This window comes from Vipera ursinii (assembly GCF_947247035.1).
Source record: "Vipera ursinii genome assembly, chromosome: 1".
Lineage (NCBI taxonomy): Eukaryota > Metazoa > Chordata > Lepidosauria > Squamata > Viperidae > Vipera > Vipera ursinii.
Genome location: NC_139512.1, coordinates 294,463,458 through 294,480,916, shown reverse-complemented (window position 1 = coordinate 294,480,916; position 17,459 = coordinate 294,463,458). Strand labels below are relative to the sequence as shown.

Sequence of the window (17,459 nt, the reverse complement as noted above, 5' to 3'; positions counted from 1 at the left end):
AACCCGGAAGACAAACACCCGCGCGCACCTGGTTCCCGCTTCTGCAGAATCCAGACGATCCGCCTTCGCCAGGCTTTTAAAATCCTGGAAAGACTTTGGCTCCGATTTGGATTTGCGTTTCTTCTTCCTGCCGCCCCACCTACCGGTCCGCTCGCTTTCCCACTCATCTTTGGAAATGGAGCGCGCTCCCTTTCCCCCCTGTCTAGACATTTCGCGCTGTTAGCCTCCCAGCTTTTAACTCGGGATTTTTGCGCGGAATTTTTTACTTCGGTCCGACCCGGCGCCTTGATTGACGTCTCTCCGCGGTTCCAGTTCGTGCGATAACGCCCAGCGGGACTTTTCCGAATCGCCTATTGTTTTGATCGATGCATTCCTTTCATTTAAAATTGCACCGATCCTCCAATTTTACCCGAGGATTATAAAACTGTCGGTTCGTTCCTTTATGTAACGCCCTGCTTTTTTTTTTCTTTTTTAAACCGGATTGCAGAGCGCTCCTGGCGCGCTAATCTGGGTTTCCCGTATTTTTTTTGAGCACAGCAATCCGGATTAACGTAGTAAAACCTGCTAAAGGTGTTTGCTAGTTTTCAGAGCGATGTTGCCAGGATCTATTCAGATCTCTGGGGAGACTTTATCCAGTGCGGAGATTCGGGATATTTGTGAGAGCTTGCGGGAGAACTCCATCAAACTGCTTTCCCTCCGCGGTTGTCAACTTTCTGATCGAGATTTCGGTCGCATCTGCAAGGGGGTAGCAGATTCTCATTCCCTGGCTCAACTTAATCTTAACTTGGGGATTGTTTCCAATATCAATCGGGTCAAGCAATTGGCTGAAGCTCTGAAGACAAACCGCTCTGTCCAATCTTTGTTGTGAGTAGGCCCTCCTTTTAGTATCAGCCGAGAATGTTGCCTCTACTCCAGTGTTGCAAATCCTGCAGGGCAAATGCTGTGCTGGTTTCATTGGGGTATGGAATGTACTCAGGCGTGAATGAGGACTTCCAGAGTTCCTTAGCGTAGTTCAGTTATCCCTTCCATATTGTTAAATGGTTATTGCTCCAAAGAAACGTATCTTCCTGTTCTGGAAGGTTGGATTTCAATGCATTTTAAAGAACCAAAGGTCATCCAATCCTAAATATTGATAATTATCACAATTTAATTCCCCAGAATAAAAGGTAGTCATTAGTAAATGACACAAATTAGAATATTTGCTATTTGAGCTGGAGCTGGTAAGAAGTCAAAATCCAATAGATTTTAGTAGGAATGCAATTTCCCCACCTTTGGTTAAGAAAGCATGAAAGCCATAGACCCATATTTTGCCATTTTGTTGCAATAAATTGGTGGAACAGTTAAATGAGCTTCCAAATCTTATGTTCATTTTCAGAGGTCAGAGAGTCTTCTTAAATTTATTGTAATTTTTTTTTAAAAAAGCTGCTTTAGTTGTATAACTGCAGGTTCTATGACTTGTTTACCTGATCCAAGTACAAGTGGTACCTTGGTACTTGTCATTAATTGGTCCTGGGAGGTGTGATAAGTACCAAAAATTATGAGTACCAAATAAATTTTTCTTATAAGGAATGATGTAAATAAATTTAATGCATTCCCAAACCAAAGACAATGCAATTTTTAAGGCACTATGTAAAAAACATGGGGTTGTATATCATGACTTTACATGAGAAGTAAGCCTAAAAGTTAATAAATACTTAGATTAAATCAAGTAAAAACTTCACTTTACCTGTAGTGATGAGAAAAAAAGTGCAAAAATACACAAAATGACCACAGAAACTAAGGCTGTAAGGCGATGTGTAGGGGGCAGGAGCTACCGTGTGACTAATGCATCACCCATTGTTTTTGGCTGGAAAGGGTAGCGAGTCACAAGGCAACCAACACCAACAAGTTCTAGCTTGCTTGTTGAGTACCCAAACAAATGATAAATACTGGGACAAAATTTTCTCAACAAAATGCATTGAGTAGCAAATTCGATGCTACTGGGTACCAAGCAGTCAGGTACAGAGGTACCACTGTAGTTAGAATAGCTTCAACAAGTAATGGGTAAGGCTAATGTCAATTATGAATTTGAAGTTTTAAGAAGTGTACATTAGGAATAGAATAGAATAGAATAGAATAGAATAGAATAGAATAGAATAGAATAGAATAGAATAGAATAGAATAGAATAGAATAGAATCTGGAAGGGACCTTGGAGGTCTTCTAGTCCAGCCCCTGCTCAAGCAGGAGAATCTGTCCTATACCACATCAGACAGGTGACTGTCTAGTTTCTTCTTAAAAACCTCCAGTGATGGAGCGTCCATGATTTCTGAAGGCAAGCTGTTCCACTGGTTAATTGTCCTGACTGTCAGGAAGATTCTCCTTAATTCCAGGTTGCTTCTCTCTCTGGTCAGTTTCTAACCATTGTTTCTTGCCCTGCCCTCTGGTGCTTTGGAGAATAGTTTGACACCCTCTTCTCTGTGGCAGCCCCTCAAATACTGGAATGCTGCTATCATGTCGCCCCTGTTTCTTCTTTTCTTTAGACTAGCCAAAGTTAGACCATCCCTGTTTTTCAAGATCACTTCCAATAAAGAAATGGCCTCCCAAACAAGAAATTCAGGCAAAAATATGTATTAATGGGCTTTTAGAGAAGACTTTTTATTGAACATTTCTCTACCTCTTTCAGAGGGCTCATGTTTTCTTGTCCTCCATTATAACCTTCCTGTGTTTTTCTACCAGTGCCTGATTTCATTCTAATTTCTGAAAAGAAGTGCCTATGCAGCATGTATGCCAACTAATGTTTCTCAACCTCACCAACTTTAAGATGTGTGGATACTGGCTGAGACTTGTGGGAGTTGAAAACCACACATCTTAAAGTTGCTGAGGCTGAGAAACACAGGCCTAGGATTTGTATTATCGTTTGCAAGTCGAAGGGAAGGGAGTCTATAATTCCTTTTTATTTATGCAGCCTTCATGGGAGTCCTCTGACAGATGCTGGTCTGGCCATTCTCAACCCAGCTTTATCCATCCATCCCTCCCTTGTGGCCTTGGACTTGGGGGACTGCATGCTGGGAGATGAAGGTATCAACTTGATTTGTGGCCTTCTTCCTCCTGATGGGGCCAAGTCAGGTAAGGAAGAGAGGACACCTCATCTTTTGCAGCTGTTCTCTTTGGACTTTTGCTCTACCAAAGCAAAAGGGATTGTGGGAGTGTCAAGAGTTCCTTGTCCAAAAGAAATGATGGCTTTGGTTTCTTAGTGCAGTGGGCTCAAATGGAAATCCTCTGGTAGATGAGGAGTCTTACGGGAGTTAAGAATAAATGAGTTTCAAGCAAAATGTTTTTAATTTAATAAAATTATATTTAAAATAAATGATTTTCAACCCACAGAATGAAGTATACTTATTTTCATGTGAAACTAAAATGGATTCTTGAATACATAGAACTTCAAGCTGTCACTAAACGAAGGGTTGTGAGTCAAGGACTACCTGTAGCTATTATTTGAATTGGAGTGTCAGCAAGCAGAACTTGAAATATTCTTGAAACAGCTTTCTCCAATCTTGTGCTCCAATAGTTGTGGGACCGCAAGTTGCAGCATTGGGCCATAGTGGTTAGGATTTCAGCTCTCATTTCAGCGCTTCTGAACAGCATTAGTTGGGGGAAGGTAGAACATGATCAAGTATTTCGCTTATTGTTACATTATTGTGACAGTTGGGGTGGTAAGATAACAGTTTGCCTGTCAGCTACTCAAGCAACTTGAGCTTCTTTTGCTTCTGAAAATGTTTTGCTCCCCTTCTAGTTTCTCCATATTTAACATAGGTTACCAAATAATTGTAGCACTAGGTTGAACAAGAGTGTGTTGAAAATATATTTTGAGGTTAATTGATCAGGGTTGGATAAGTTTCAGCTGCATTAATAATTCAGTGGTGATAACCCTGAATGGAAGAGGCTTTGGAAAAGTTGCCTTGCGGTCACCTGGCTTTTCTTTTATATACCTAGGATTGAAGGAACTGACTCTGAGTGCAAATTCTGGCATCACCTCCAAGGGATGGGGACGTCTGGCTATTGCAGTGGCTCACAGTTCCCAGGTGCGAGTGCTGAACTTGGACTACAATCCCCTGGGTGAGAGGACTGTTTGGATTTGGATATTTGGCAGTGTTTGTGTGTCCTTCTGGCTATTAGAGATTTTGTTGAGATGATACAGGTTATGATAGATAGTTAGATACATAAGATAGATAGATAGATAGATAGATAGATAGATAGATAGATAGATAGATAGATAGATAGATAACAGACAGACAGACAGACAGACATTTATTGTCATTTTTACTGTGGGCACAATGGCACACATTAAAAATGAAATTTAGTTGCTTGCTCTCAAAGTGTACACAAACATAACACACATTTAAACATACTGTATACAACATATGTATAGAACTACACCCTTACATATAAGTCACATATAAATATTAATCACAATCATTTAAGGCTTACATCTTAAAACACATCCAGATAATACCTAACAGAGTTACTTAGAAGGCCATTATGTCTTCTTGGTTAGAAGTTGCCTTATGCCTTGGGTGTCCAACTTTTTGACTTGCCTGGGCCTCATTGACCGAAGAGAAATTGTCTTGGGCTGCATAGAAAATATGTAGTTAATGTATATAAATAACAAGCTTCCTTTACTTTTTGGAAAAAAAAATCTTGTAGGGCTGCATTACTTGCTTTTCCAGGGCCTGATGTGGCTCATGGGTTTGATATGCTTGCCTTATACTAGTAGTAATTTAAAAGCAGTTTACTCTGCCCTCTAATCAAGAGGACCTAAGGACTGTGAGAAGGTTGCTTGGGGGAAAAAGGCAGATTTGGCAGATGGTGAAGCTACTTTCTACAAAGTCAGGCCAATTGTATGCCATCTCATCCGGTGTTTTCTGTCCCAACCTTCTATAGCCCATCGTCTTCTGCATGTGTTGGGACTGTACTGCCCCACCTGATCTGCAAAGGCTGGTAGGGGCTTGGTAAATTTTCAGTCAGGGCTTCTTCCAATCTAGATCCCCCCCTTTTTTCCCCCTTAAGTTTGTCTGTAAGCCTCAGTTTATTAGCAATAATCTTTCACTCACGTGCTTCAAATAGAAGCACTAGGAGAAGGCTTAAGAAATCACTCCTTAATTGAAAGCTGAAAGTGCAAAACCAAACCTGCCATCGTCACATGCTCAATTCTGTACAAGGAAGGAGCAGCAGAGCACTATTGGGCCATCTGGAACCAAGATCATGAGCTTCTCCTGCAGACTCTGTGGCAGTATCTTATTTGTGGGGTCATTGGCTGAATTCCATCCCACATCCTGGACTTGGTGAGCATAAGTTGTCCCTTTCCCAGCTGCCGCTTCAAAAAATAGCAAGGCAAAGAGGAGTTCCAGCAGCAGTTGCCATGGAAACTTCTTCTCTTCCCAGCTGCATTGCTGAGCTGATTTGGCAGGTGGTGAGCCAGGCCGCTCTGTACTACTCATCCCACTAAAGGGGGAGACAGATGTGAACATCTTGGCCATACTTGTGCAGGCCCTGCCTCACCTTGCCCACTAGGATGGATAGCCGCCCCCCCCCGGGCTTTCCCCTCCCACACCTTGGCTCCCAAGGAGTGGTGCATGTCCTTCATCTGCTAACCAATCATAAGCTGCTAGGGGGCTACTCGGAGACAAGGAGAGACAAGGATTACTCAGAGATTTGCTCAGTGCTGGAGGATTTATTTATTTATTTTTGCCATTGCTAGCTAGTTTGCAAAGGTTGAAAAGCAGGAGGAAAAGGAGAATTTCCTCACCATTGCCTAGCATCCTGCACTATCAACACATGGTGAAGTATTAGCTCAGCATCTTCTTTATAAAGCTGCAAGAGTACAGAGAAGAGCAACAAAGATGATTGGGGGACTGGAGGCTATAACATATAGGGAACGGTTGCTGGAATTGGGTATGTGTAGTTTGACGAAGAGAAGGGCGAGGGGTGACATGATAGCAGTGTTCCAATATCTCAGGGGCTGCCACAAAGAAGAGGGAGTCAAGCTATTCTCCAAAGCACCTGAAAGCAGGACAAGAAGCAACGGATGGAAACTAGTCAAGGAGAGAAGCAACCTAGAACTAAGGAGAAACTTCCCGACAGTTAGAACAACTAACCAGTGGAACAACCTGCCTCCAGAGGCGGTGAATGCTCCAACACTGGAGGTTTTTAAGAAGAGACTGGACAGCCCTTTGTCTGAAATGGTATAGGGTTTCCTGCCTGAGCAGGGGGTTGGACTAGATGACCTCCAAGGTCCCTTCCAACTTATTATTAACTGGAATTCAGCATTAGGAGCCATAATCTGAGGGAGAGTGGAGAAACTTTCAGCATTCAGATGATGGCAGATGTCCCTTACATTCTGCTGCTCTTGAAGTGTGCTTGTCTCACATCTCCTGGTTTTCTGTTCCGTAGGTGACCAGATAGCAGCAATGCTGGCTGTTTCAGTGGCATCCAGCCGCACCTTAGAAGTTTTAGACTTGGAAGGGACAGGACTTACCAACCAGTCAGCTATGGTAAGGAAGCATTTTTCTTTGTTGCCCTTATTTCTCTTGCCAGTCATAAAAGTCAGCGTAACCAACTGCAAAGCTTGCACATAATCTCGACCCCATGTATTTTTCAAGAGACCTAAGAAATTACATTTACTTAAAACTTGATGATGTGGAAGACCACCTACTTCCCCTTAGATTTTGGTTTGATGTCAAGGGACTGGTTGTTTTTTTTAACCAACAGAGATGGATACAGTCACAGGTACTAGTGAATTAGTGACAAAAGAACTGATTCTCTTTAGTGAAGCAGAACTTGTTCTGTGCAATTATAATTGCAAATAGGAATAAATATAACCATGTTTTAAATTAATTGGCCCTTGTTAATCCCATGTCATAATAAATACAGTTTAGATCTTGCAGGATTCAATCTGAATTAGTCATCAGGACCAAAGATTTATTCTTCCAAGCTTTCAGGTTCATGCTGAAGCCCATTTCCAGGGAACTTCTTTCTTTTCTGAATGTGTGCGCTAGGCTGTTCTATGAGTTGTATTTCTATGACGCCTGGTTGTGTGTGGCTTTTAGTTGTTAATTAGGGTGGCGATGGCCGGCTATTAAGTAGTTGTTGTTTCTTTCTGCTGCCACACACGTGGCTCCTAAGTAACTGGTAAGCTGGTGATAGTAAATCAGCACTCCTATTGACTGATCATGGGCCCGTTTCCCAGGCTTCAATCATTTTTCTGGCTATTTTTGTCCCTGCTCATCCAACAATCTTAGTAGCTGCAAAATTGAATGCATGTCCTTGTTCATTGCAATGAGTTTGGATCCCCTCATCTAATTGCTTGTTCTTGTTCTTGCAGTCTGGTGATTAGCTTCTTCCCATTCTGTCACGGGCAATCCATGCAGGGAATCTGGTAAATTATATTAGAAGTTTCTCCCACCTCCAAACGATCTTTGTAATCCATTTTAAATCTTTTTTTTTCCCTTGGTCACCTGGTGACTAGAGTCAGCTGTTTCTCATGATGCCTCTGTTCTGTTCTGACACAATTCAGATCCTATTGGACATGGTGGAAAACTATCCAACAGCTCTGAGGACATTGATCCTGGCAGAGAACAACATTAGTCCTGAACTACAGCAGCAAATCTCAGACCTTCTTTCAGAGGGGGAGGAAGAAGATGAGACTGTGCCCCATGAAATGATGGCCAGAGAGAAGAATTCCTGGATCTGTCAAAGCAGTAAGATTGGTTCCCTCTTGAGAATGGGAGGTGACACTGTGTGGGAGATTAACACGCATGTGGAATTAGGATACTGCGTTTTTTATCTTTTGATTTATTTGGAAAGAGGAGATAAGAATTTTCTTTACTAGAACACTGATCATTTAGTCTTTAGTATGTTTCTATTATACTGTAAAACTAATTTGTATTTCAGTCAGTTTATCTGATTTTGTAAGGGGGAAAAGTATATTAGCCATGTAGAATAGTTTAAACAGATACTTAAAATAGCCCACTAGTTGTGACTCCCTAGTGAGATGCTTTTTCAAATATAGAGGAATTCTATATTTCAGATCACCATACAATTGATGGAGAACGGATATTTCCCCATTCTTGTAATATTGAAGTTTTGATAATTGTATCTCTAAATTGTATTGTTCTTTCATCCCAATATTTATTTGTATTGGCATAATTGGCATAGTTTATCTAGAACTGAAATTCCTCTTTCAGGATGAAATCTTAATAGAAGCTGATGGATACTAAATTTGACTATAAACTAATAGTTAATGCTTTCATGGAGAGGGCAGCCACTTCCAAAATCTTTCCAAGAAAACTGCAGGGAAGACTTCTGGGGAAGATATGGCAAGCTGAAGATGGCACCACAAAAGGTGAAGCTCACCGTGACAGAATGAAGATCCAGCGAGTAGACTGCCTCTCCATAATTTCTCTCTGGACAATGAGAGGACGAGATCACCCACAAATGCTCCAGATAGTTGTTCCTCACGGGGAGACCACAAGACAGTGATCTCCAGTAGCTTTAAAGCTCTGGGAGATGAGGGAATAGCCATCTTGTTCCAACTACAATTGGCTCCTCAAAAAGACACGTGGTTCGCATACTTCCTTTCCTAATTGCTTTTGGAAAATGCTTGTTAACTGCTTTTCAGCTATTAGGAACTTTTGAATTAACAAGTTTTACAATAACCAGTGAGTCTCCTTCAATCCTTTGTGAAATAAGTTTTAAATACTTAATAAATAATACATTTTTTCTAGAATAAACAGCAAAAAGGATGATTAAAACTTTGATTTTAGAACAGATGAAGGGCTCAGATAAATTGGGAAAAAGATTTTGAAATTAATGATAAAGAATGCTTTTGTTTTGAGTTCCTTTAAAAAATAATACAGTAAGACAAGAAAACTGCAGGGACTGTCTAGGCAGTCACCAGGTGACACTAAGGTGCACATACACACTAAATAAATAAATGCTTTCATCCTGAAAACGATTTTCTTGAATCATTCATTTAAGTGGTATGTGGCAGTAGGAATTAATAGAGTCACTTAGCCTGCTTACAAATACACACATACCAGACTGGTTTCCAGTTTATTTTTCTGATATGAAGCAGTTCCATAACTGAAAATCATAAATTAAGATACGGTTGCATCTTCAAAATATATCTAAAATTAATATAGCAATATATTATCTTGGGGAGATAAGATAGTACAAATGAATATCTTTTTTCTTTCCAATTTTAGGGGGGGGGGAAAGAGGCTAATTTGCTGCATCTTTACTCTAGTTTCCATATAGGCCCAAAACCATGTACTTGGAAAATAAAAATGGAAGTCTAGTTCTTCATTTGGAGCTATACATACCTATCCATGAAATAAATAAAGAGTGGAAAGTACAATTCCGTGAAAATGTATGTGCCGATTTTTCAAACGTGCTGAATGTTTTTACTTACCTTGGTATATCGCTGATACTAAAAGTCATCAGAACTTCATACCTGTCATAGTGATATAAAAACACAATCAGAGTAAACACCTAACACCAAAATCTGGTGCTTCTTCCTTTTTTAAGATAATTTTATTAAGGATTTTAAAAATACATTCCAAAGATCAGTCACAATCACCGTTCAGTGCCATTGTAACTTCAAACAACAGCTGAATGAATGGGTTGTAAACTGAGGAATATCAGTAATAAATAATAAACTGAAATTTAAAAAAAAGAATAGATAAAAATAGATAATCTTGGTCCTTATTTCATCCTGATGTTGTTGTAGTTGATCTCCCTTCGTTTCTCCCATCTCAAAAAGTTTCTTCATTTTTTTTAATATACGTTTGTAAATCTGATAAAAATTATCCAAATTATTCTGTCTTACCATTTGGGGTTCCATTTTGTCTGTCATCTCTTTTATAGTCCTGAATTTATTTCCCAGTATTTCTGCATTAATACTTGTTTATTCCTTTCATCCTGTCAGCCTTCCAAAATATTCCTTTTCAGTTATCATTTCTTCTTTAAAATCTTTTGGAAGTAATACATTCCTATACTGTAGGAAAACAATGTTGCAGACATTGTAGCTACCAGATCATAACCCCATTCTTCCAAAATTTCTTGAAATGTCTGAAATGCCATAAAGTTGTCATTTGTAGGTTATACAACTTTTTCTTTCTTCTGCCTGAAGTCTTTAGCCCCCTCTAGTGCTTTATTTTTAAAATTACAAAATTTGACATTTCTATTGCTTATTTTCTAATAACTAATTGGTTTTTTTTAAAAAAAAATATTTCCCAAAGCTTTTAATAAAAGTCCTAACATTCCAAAACTGTCTGATCCCTTAATTTGTTTGTAACTTTTTAAGTTCTTACTAAGCTTTTTGCTGTTTATCTCAATTTCTTTAAATTATGCAGACTGTTAATTTATCTTTTGTATTGGAACAAATGTTAACTCACCAGGTAGTTTTACAAACTTGTTGCTTTGAAGATTTCATGCAGTTTACAGTAATTACACTTCAAAGGTGTTTAGAAAGTGAGGCTTAATAAATCTGGTGTTCTTAAAAGGCTCTGCTGCAATTGTCGATGGCTTCCCTTTTCTCTTGGCGCTGAAACCTGCAGGAAACTGCTGTTATCACTAGGTAGAGATGGCTGGATTTTTGCTGTTGTGATTTTGAGACGAAGTTAAAAGAGAAATTCACAGGCTGAAAATTAACCCTTTTGCTTTTGGATTTTGGCAGCACTATCTACAGGCCTTAAAGGAAGATAAAAATTGCCAGTGTCAATGCTAAAGAATTTTTTTTTTCCATTTCAGATTCTAGTTCCCAGATGGTCTTGGTAACATCAGGCCTTGGAGAAAGTCTATTAGCGGAAACAGAGATGTGAACAGAATGTCTGATGAGAAAAATATTTCCATGTACTGTATTTGGAAAGATATATTGGTACAAATGTGTATTTTCACACATCTTGTGTAATGTCTACTGTGCTTCTGAAATTTGTGTGTGCACTAAGCCAGGGGTGTCAAACTCACAACGACATGTGACGTGTCGAGATGTATCGTGACTTTTTCTCCGTTGCCGGCCATGTGGTGGGTGCAGTTTCGGCATGACGCATCCGGCCCGCAGGCTGGCAGTTTGAAACCCCTGCACTAAGCAAAGATAGAAAAACTGATATACCTGTATGCAAATACTAGACTGTGTGACTGCAGATCCATACACTAGTCACCTTTCTTTTCCCTACTCTGGAACCAGATCCTAATTAATCAGTCCTTAACCTCTGCTTTTGATGATTCAGTTGCTGTATTTTTATATTTTGCCACACTTAACTGATCTTTGGGAGAAGCTGCTTTTTTCAGATGTATATATGTATAAGAAAGAGATATTCTTTTTATTGCTTGTATTTATGCTTGGGTAAAATTTTATAAAATTCACAAAACATGGCAGAGTTCTGATCTAAGTATCGATGAAAAAGTTAGAAGGGATGAGATGTACACTGAAAATAGTAACAGCTCACCTGAACATGGAGTTAGTAAAACAGTTTGGCTGCTTGACTCCACGTATCTTATTGTCTTATGAAAAGCAGAATGCTAATAAGAGTTGTGTCGCCAGAACTTTTTCAGCCAAGGCCTACACTGAACTCAGTCTCATGTACTTTGTTATCTTCACTTTCTCAAATCCATTTTGATATACTCATTGTTTCACAAAATGACAATAGGCCATTAAAAATAAAAGCTACAGCAACCACATAATTTATTGTGGAAGTAACAATAACAGAATTGGAAGGGACCTTGGAGGTCATCTAGTCCAACCCCCTGCTCAGGCAGGAAACCCTGTGTCATATCAGACAAATGGCTGTCCAGTCTCATCTTAAAAACTTCCAGTGTTGGAGCATTCACACCTTCTGGAGGTAGGCTGTTCCACTGGTTAATTGTTCTGTCAGAAAATTTCTCTGTAGTTCTCTCCTTTTTTTCTTCTTCCATTTTTTGAAGTACGTAATTTTGTAAAGTACTCAAGACAGAATGGGGAATTCCAGGGATGGCGAGGTGGGGCACTTCCCTTGGCCTACAAATTCTATAACTTTCCAAAAGCATTCCTGGACCTGTTCCCATGACACCTCTGATTTCAGAAGCTAACAATATAAAGATGAGAAAGATGTTTTCAGCATATCCAGAGGATAGGAGAATGAAGATTATGGAACACAGCACTCATTTTTGTTGTTAGCTGCGAAGTCGTGTCCGACCCATCGCGACCCCATGGACAACATTCCTCCAGGCCTTCCTGTCCTCTACCATCTTCTGGAGTCCATTTAAGCTCACGCCTACTGCTTCAGTGACTCCATCCAGCCACCTCTGTAGTCCCCTTCTTCTGTTGCCCTCAATCTTTCCCAGCATTAGGCTCTTCTCCAGTGAATCCTTCCTTCTCATTAGGTGGCCAAAGTATTTGAGTTTCAACAGAACCCATTAGCTACTGCCTTAGTCTTGTTACTAAGAGCCTTCCTTGCCTATTCCATTTTTCCCTAGACTTTTGATCCCATGGCCAAGGGGGAGGCCTAATCATAATAGCCAACCTGGCTTTATGGCAGTTATTAACCTAAATTATACAGTTTTCGGTTGAAGGCATGGCTTCTAATGTAGACACCATGACAACTATGGGTAGAACACTGGAAGGCAAAGTAATAAAATCAGTTCTCTTATTGGGACTTTTCAAACATGGTAATCTATTTAGAAAACCTCAAATGTTATTGAGATTGAAAAAATCAACCAACCAAGCAGCATACCCCTAACCCTATCCCTAACCACCACCAACAAAAAGACACAAGTCAAAGGAACCAGGACATAAGACTGAATTACCCCATTCCTCCTGCCCCTACCATACCCAAAGCAGCAACTAGCAACAAGGGACACAAATTACTTGGGAAAGGCACAGAAACACCCCCCACCCCCCAAATGAGTCACATTAGCCTTAGCTCTAGCCAGGGAAATATTTTCTCCCACTGGCAAAAGGGGAGAAGTTAAGCACCAACCACTGTTTCCATACATGGAGTCTAACAGAATTTGCCTTCCTGTAGATCCCATATAACTTCATATGTTTGAGTCCTAAAGACTCACTTATGGATTGCTTGGGACACATGTGTAGAACTGCCACACTTTGTGTCCTTTATAAAACACTGTGAGCATAACTCTTACAATGATTGGGTGAAGTATTCACTCTCAGGGACACCTCTGGTATATCACACTACATAAATACCCTGATTTTGCTAGAGGACCAGTACGTTTGACATTCATGAATTTCTTTTTTCTATAGTGGAAACAGGGCATTTAGGTTAGCTAGGTGTTGATAGATACCTCAATTTCAGCAACTAATTTTACATAGTTTAATCCTACACACACACAAACACACACAGAATATATTTTTGAAGCATACTTTCTTTAGGTAATCCTGTGACTTGTCATACTGAAGCTGGTGGAGAAGTTGTATCTTCCCCCAGAAAGCATTGTGAGAATCTTCTGAGTCTGCCCTGGATGTGAGCGGGAAGAAGATATCACACTGTCTGTATGGTAAGTCCAATGTACAACCTTTTTTCTTCTTTTAAAAATAAAATCCAAAGCAGCTATATTAAAGCACACATAAATGTATCAATGGGGGGCTGGAAACTTTAAAAACCTCCATTCCCCAGGAATGTATGAACAATTAATTCAGAATCAATGTGATAATATTACAATAATAGACCATCACATTTTTTCAGTAGGGGGTGAAGATTGCAAAACATTTTTCAGAGATCAGGTGTGATTACAGCTCATTATCTCTACTAATTCTGATATATTGGCCTTACTTCTAGATATATGTTCACTTTAGTCCAACAATAAAAATATTGTACAGTATTACCATCATTCTAGAAATGGAATTATAGATCTCCTCTGCAAAAAAATACAAAGACCTTGAAACCCACCAAGAGGCAGCAGGGTCTGCATTTGCCAAATAGGATTTTTTTTTCCAGTAAGCCCTTGTGTGGTTTATAGTGGACATCCAACAGAGATGTTTTGGATTTTAAATACGACCTTCAAAGCGGTTGAAGCTGAAGTTGATGTGCATATTAGAGAGCAAAACATCTAGAAGGACTCGGGTCGGGACAGGCTGGTATATGAAGGGACTCTAAAGCCCAAACACTGAAAATAAAAAAGAATATGCATGCTTCTACTTTACTAAGGATGCTTTATGCTACACTAATGTCTTCAGCAGCCTGCTAAAGACCAAAGGTCAATTGTCACCTAAGTGATAATTCCAGAAAAAAAATCAGTCTGAATACAGTCATAAAGGAAAGTTACGGTAATTTACAGGTAGATATAGCACTCAGTGATACAGCAATCTTTTGCATTAAGGGGGTTCCAGAGTAGATCCATTGCATTTCTGTTTAAAATATCAATTAGCAAGTTCTGAAAAATGCCTGTAATTGCACCTTTCAAATTTTAGCAGAAGATTTCTATGGTCTGTTTCCAATTCAAGCCACAAAATAAACAACTGACTGCAGAGACATATTTTTAAAATAGTTTTATTTCTGCCTTTAAAATATACATTATCAGTTTGAAAATCTCAAAAAAAACCCAATCCCAAAACAAAACACACCACCACCACCACAGCATTTTAGTTGTAGATTAACAGTCTTGAGTTGGGACTCTAAAATGTGGGGCAGCTAAATGAGTCAATTCAAGTTCTCCAACAAAATACTGCCAGAGGTGAAGGGCTAAGAAGCCAGACTGCACAAGGACAGTAATTCACCTGATAAATTATACTATTCATTTATAATAAAAAACGTATTTAGTTTCTTCTGGCTTTCTTCCCCCAGCCTTTAGCCCATTACGTTATTACCTACAGGGCTACCCGAGTGCTGGGATGGCATGTCAACAGCACTTCAAAGGTCACTTATAGAAGGGGTTAGCTTAAGGGGATAAATGGGTACCAATAACCTCTGCAAGGCTTTAAATTATCCATTTTGGCCCTTAAATCACATCCAACGTTTTTAGAAAAAATGTAAAACGTCCAAAATTTTGGATCCTACAAACTTGGAGAGCTGTGAGGGTCAAAAGAGGGATGGTTGCAACCCTGAGCTGAATTTTATGGGTCTCCACTTTAGTTCAATATATCTAAAGAGAGAAGGAAAAAAATATCTAGATCATCTTGTTATCAGCTATACTTGTTTCAGCTTCAGACTGTTTTATGCAGTCAAACATAGAAAGGAGAGCTGGATCTGGATGTAACATATTGTAACCAAAATGATCTCAAATCGATTCCATTGACCCAATTAGCTCATGACAACTATTTCATTTCAACTAGATAAGATTCAACCAATACTGGTTTAAATAAAGATCACCAAGCTGCCCTATCTCCATCAGTAACCTGATTTAAAAAATACAGGAGGACTGGAACAGAAAAATATAGCAACTTTTGTCCTCTTCCATGTAGTGCAGAGACAGTTCAAGGAATTCACAAGCTAAATCAAGAGAACGAATGAGGATGTAAGTAAATATCAGCTGAAGAAATCAGACCACTAAGTATTATGTAAGCTAAAGGAATAGTATCTTTAGCACCAGTTTATTAGCAAAAAAATACTGAGTTACATCTCAACTAATACAATGCAGTAGCTAGCAGCCTAACTAAAGGAATGGTCCATTAATAAGAATTTAAACATGACCATATCCAAAAGGTCAGGTATGATCAGACTGCTGTATTTGAAAAGAAAGGCTGTAATATTTGCTAACAGAAAATTACCAAAATTTCTCTGGTTGCATGAATAGCAGGGCAGGCTAATGAAATCAAATATGAAAGTTTGATTCTGTAATGAAATATTCTTAACACTATGAAATTATTCCCTCCCCTCCAATGCACAAATAATACACAAAAACATACCCACAAAGGAAGAACAAAATACTGAATACAAGTAGGAAACCAAAAAGGGGGAAAGGGAATAAAAGACCTTGGGTAAGGCCTTGGAAAGGCACTAGTGTCAATTTGGACCCCATATTGGGGTGCCCATCCGCATCAGCCGTCTCCAAGGGGGCAAACAAGAAGTATCTAATTTTGTGCCAAGAAGAGTCGTCAAGAGGCAAGCTGGCTGTATGGTTTAGTCTTGGATTAATCTGGATTTCTTCCTCAGCTAGTGAAATAAGTTTATGGACCAGACATAAGATGATTCAAAATCAAAAAGCTGAGGTAAATTCTTCCACAGCATGTAACACCCCATCCCACAACACCTTTCTGCTCACCCAAAAATGGGAGAGACAAGTACATATTAACAGTTGAAGACCTGAAGCAGCACTCCTCAATTTGGCATCCTCAAGAAGTGTTGGAAACAACGCAGCCCTATACAGTCACACTTGCTGGGAATTTTAGCCCCTACACATCTAAAGAAAAAAGAGTGAGGAAGACTAGTCCAAAGGAAAACATACATAGTATACTATCACCAAGACATGATCCAGAGTACCCAAGTGATAGCTAAAAAGACAGCTACACAGACTCAGCTCACGATGGCAAACAATCTAGCTCTTGTTTTGCTGGGTGACTATGGCAGGAAGTCTGAGGTCTAGTTTGGCAGAAAATCCCAAGTTCCAGAAGATGGGGCCCCACTCCCCATACGCAACATGCAAAGTAACGGTAAAGGTGATTCCTGTGCCTCATCTGCCCTTGTTAACCTATGCACATAGCACATAGCCACAGGAAGGCTTGGAGAAACAAACATGAACTCACCAAAATTTTACAGAATTCACCAAAAGCTTACAGAACTGAGGATGTTCATTCGTGGAAGGCTTCTCACTTCATTCATATTCTTCACCTGATGGCTTGGTGGGAGACTGAGGCAAGAAAATAGGGACTATAATATTCCTATCTCACGCCACAAGCCAAAAAGGTAGAAATATAGGCGTCAGGTGTCTCAGGACTGAATTTGAATCAATTGGAACTGATCAGTAAGTGTGAAGGCAGAATTTTTGAAGAAAAGAAAGGAAGTCAGGTGGAATCCCTCACCGAGCGTTTGGAGAAAGAACGCATGGAAGGGGGATAGAAAGCACACTGTTGTTTCAACCGCTCCATTGTTCTTTACTTTAAGAGGGAAGGTCCTGTAATGACCACCAAATTCAATTTCACACAAAGTGCTTGTGTAGATCTAAAATTGTGCTGGTTTTCCGAATATATACGGTATATACGGTGTATATATATATATATATATATATATATATATATATATATATATATATATATATGTGTGTGTGTGTGTGTGTGTGTGTGTCTGTGTGTGTGTGTGTCTGTGTGTGTGTCTGTGTGTGTCTGTGTATATGTGTATACACACACACACACACACACACACACACACACACAGTATACTGCTCAAAAAAATAAAGGGAACAGAAAATAAGACATCCTACTATTAAATACAGTACATTGTGTTGTTTAAGTGTTCCCTTTATTTTTTTGAGCTGTGTGTGTGTGTGTGTG

At 39.4% G+C, this 17,459-nt stretch overlaps 1 protein-coding gene across 2 annotated transcripts; it reads left to right on the top strand.

The window, feature by feature from the left end:
* On the top strand, window positions 1–11,413 carry LRRC73 (leucine rich repeat containing 73). 2 transcript variants are annotated; one of them, XM_083350119.1, is made up of 6 exons: window positions 1–864; window positions 2,946–3,106; window positions 3,974–4,096; window positions 6,431–6,531; window positions 7,554–7,737; window positions 10,790–11,413. In XM_083350119.1, exons 1-6 carry the CDS (start codon window positions 593–595, stop codon window positions 10,858–10,860), a joined length of 912 nt encoding a protein of 303 aa, XP_083206245.1. In that variant the 5' UTR covers window positions 1–592; the 3' UTR covers window positions 10,861–11,413. The 2 variants fall into 2 exon arrangements, with proteins under 2 accessions (XP_083206245.1, XP_083206246.1); XM_083350120.1 differs by lacking the exon at window positions 10,790–11,413 and adding an exon at window positions 8,224–8,371.
* The last annotated feature ends 6,046 nt before the right edge of the window (window positions 11,414–17,459 follow it).

Excerpts from the sequence above, each read along its gene's own strand:
- LRRC73 (XM_083350119.1), top strand. The coding sequence starts at position 593 with ATGTTGCCAGGATCTATTCAGATCTCTGGGGAGACTTTATCCAGTGCG. Across the intron at positions 865-2,945 it reads CGCTCTGTCCAATCTTTGTT|CCTTCATGGGAGTCCTCTGA; the intron begins GTGAGTAGGCCC and ends TTATTTATGCAG. Across the intron at positions 4,097-6,430 it reads CTTGGACTACAATCCCCTGG|GTGACCAGATAGCAGCAATG; the intron begins GTGAGAGGACTG and ends TCTGTTCCGTAG.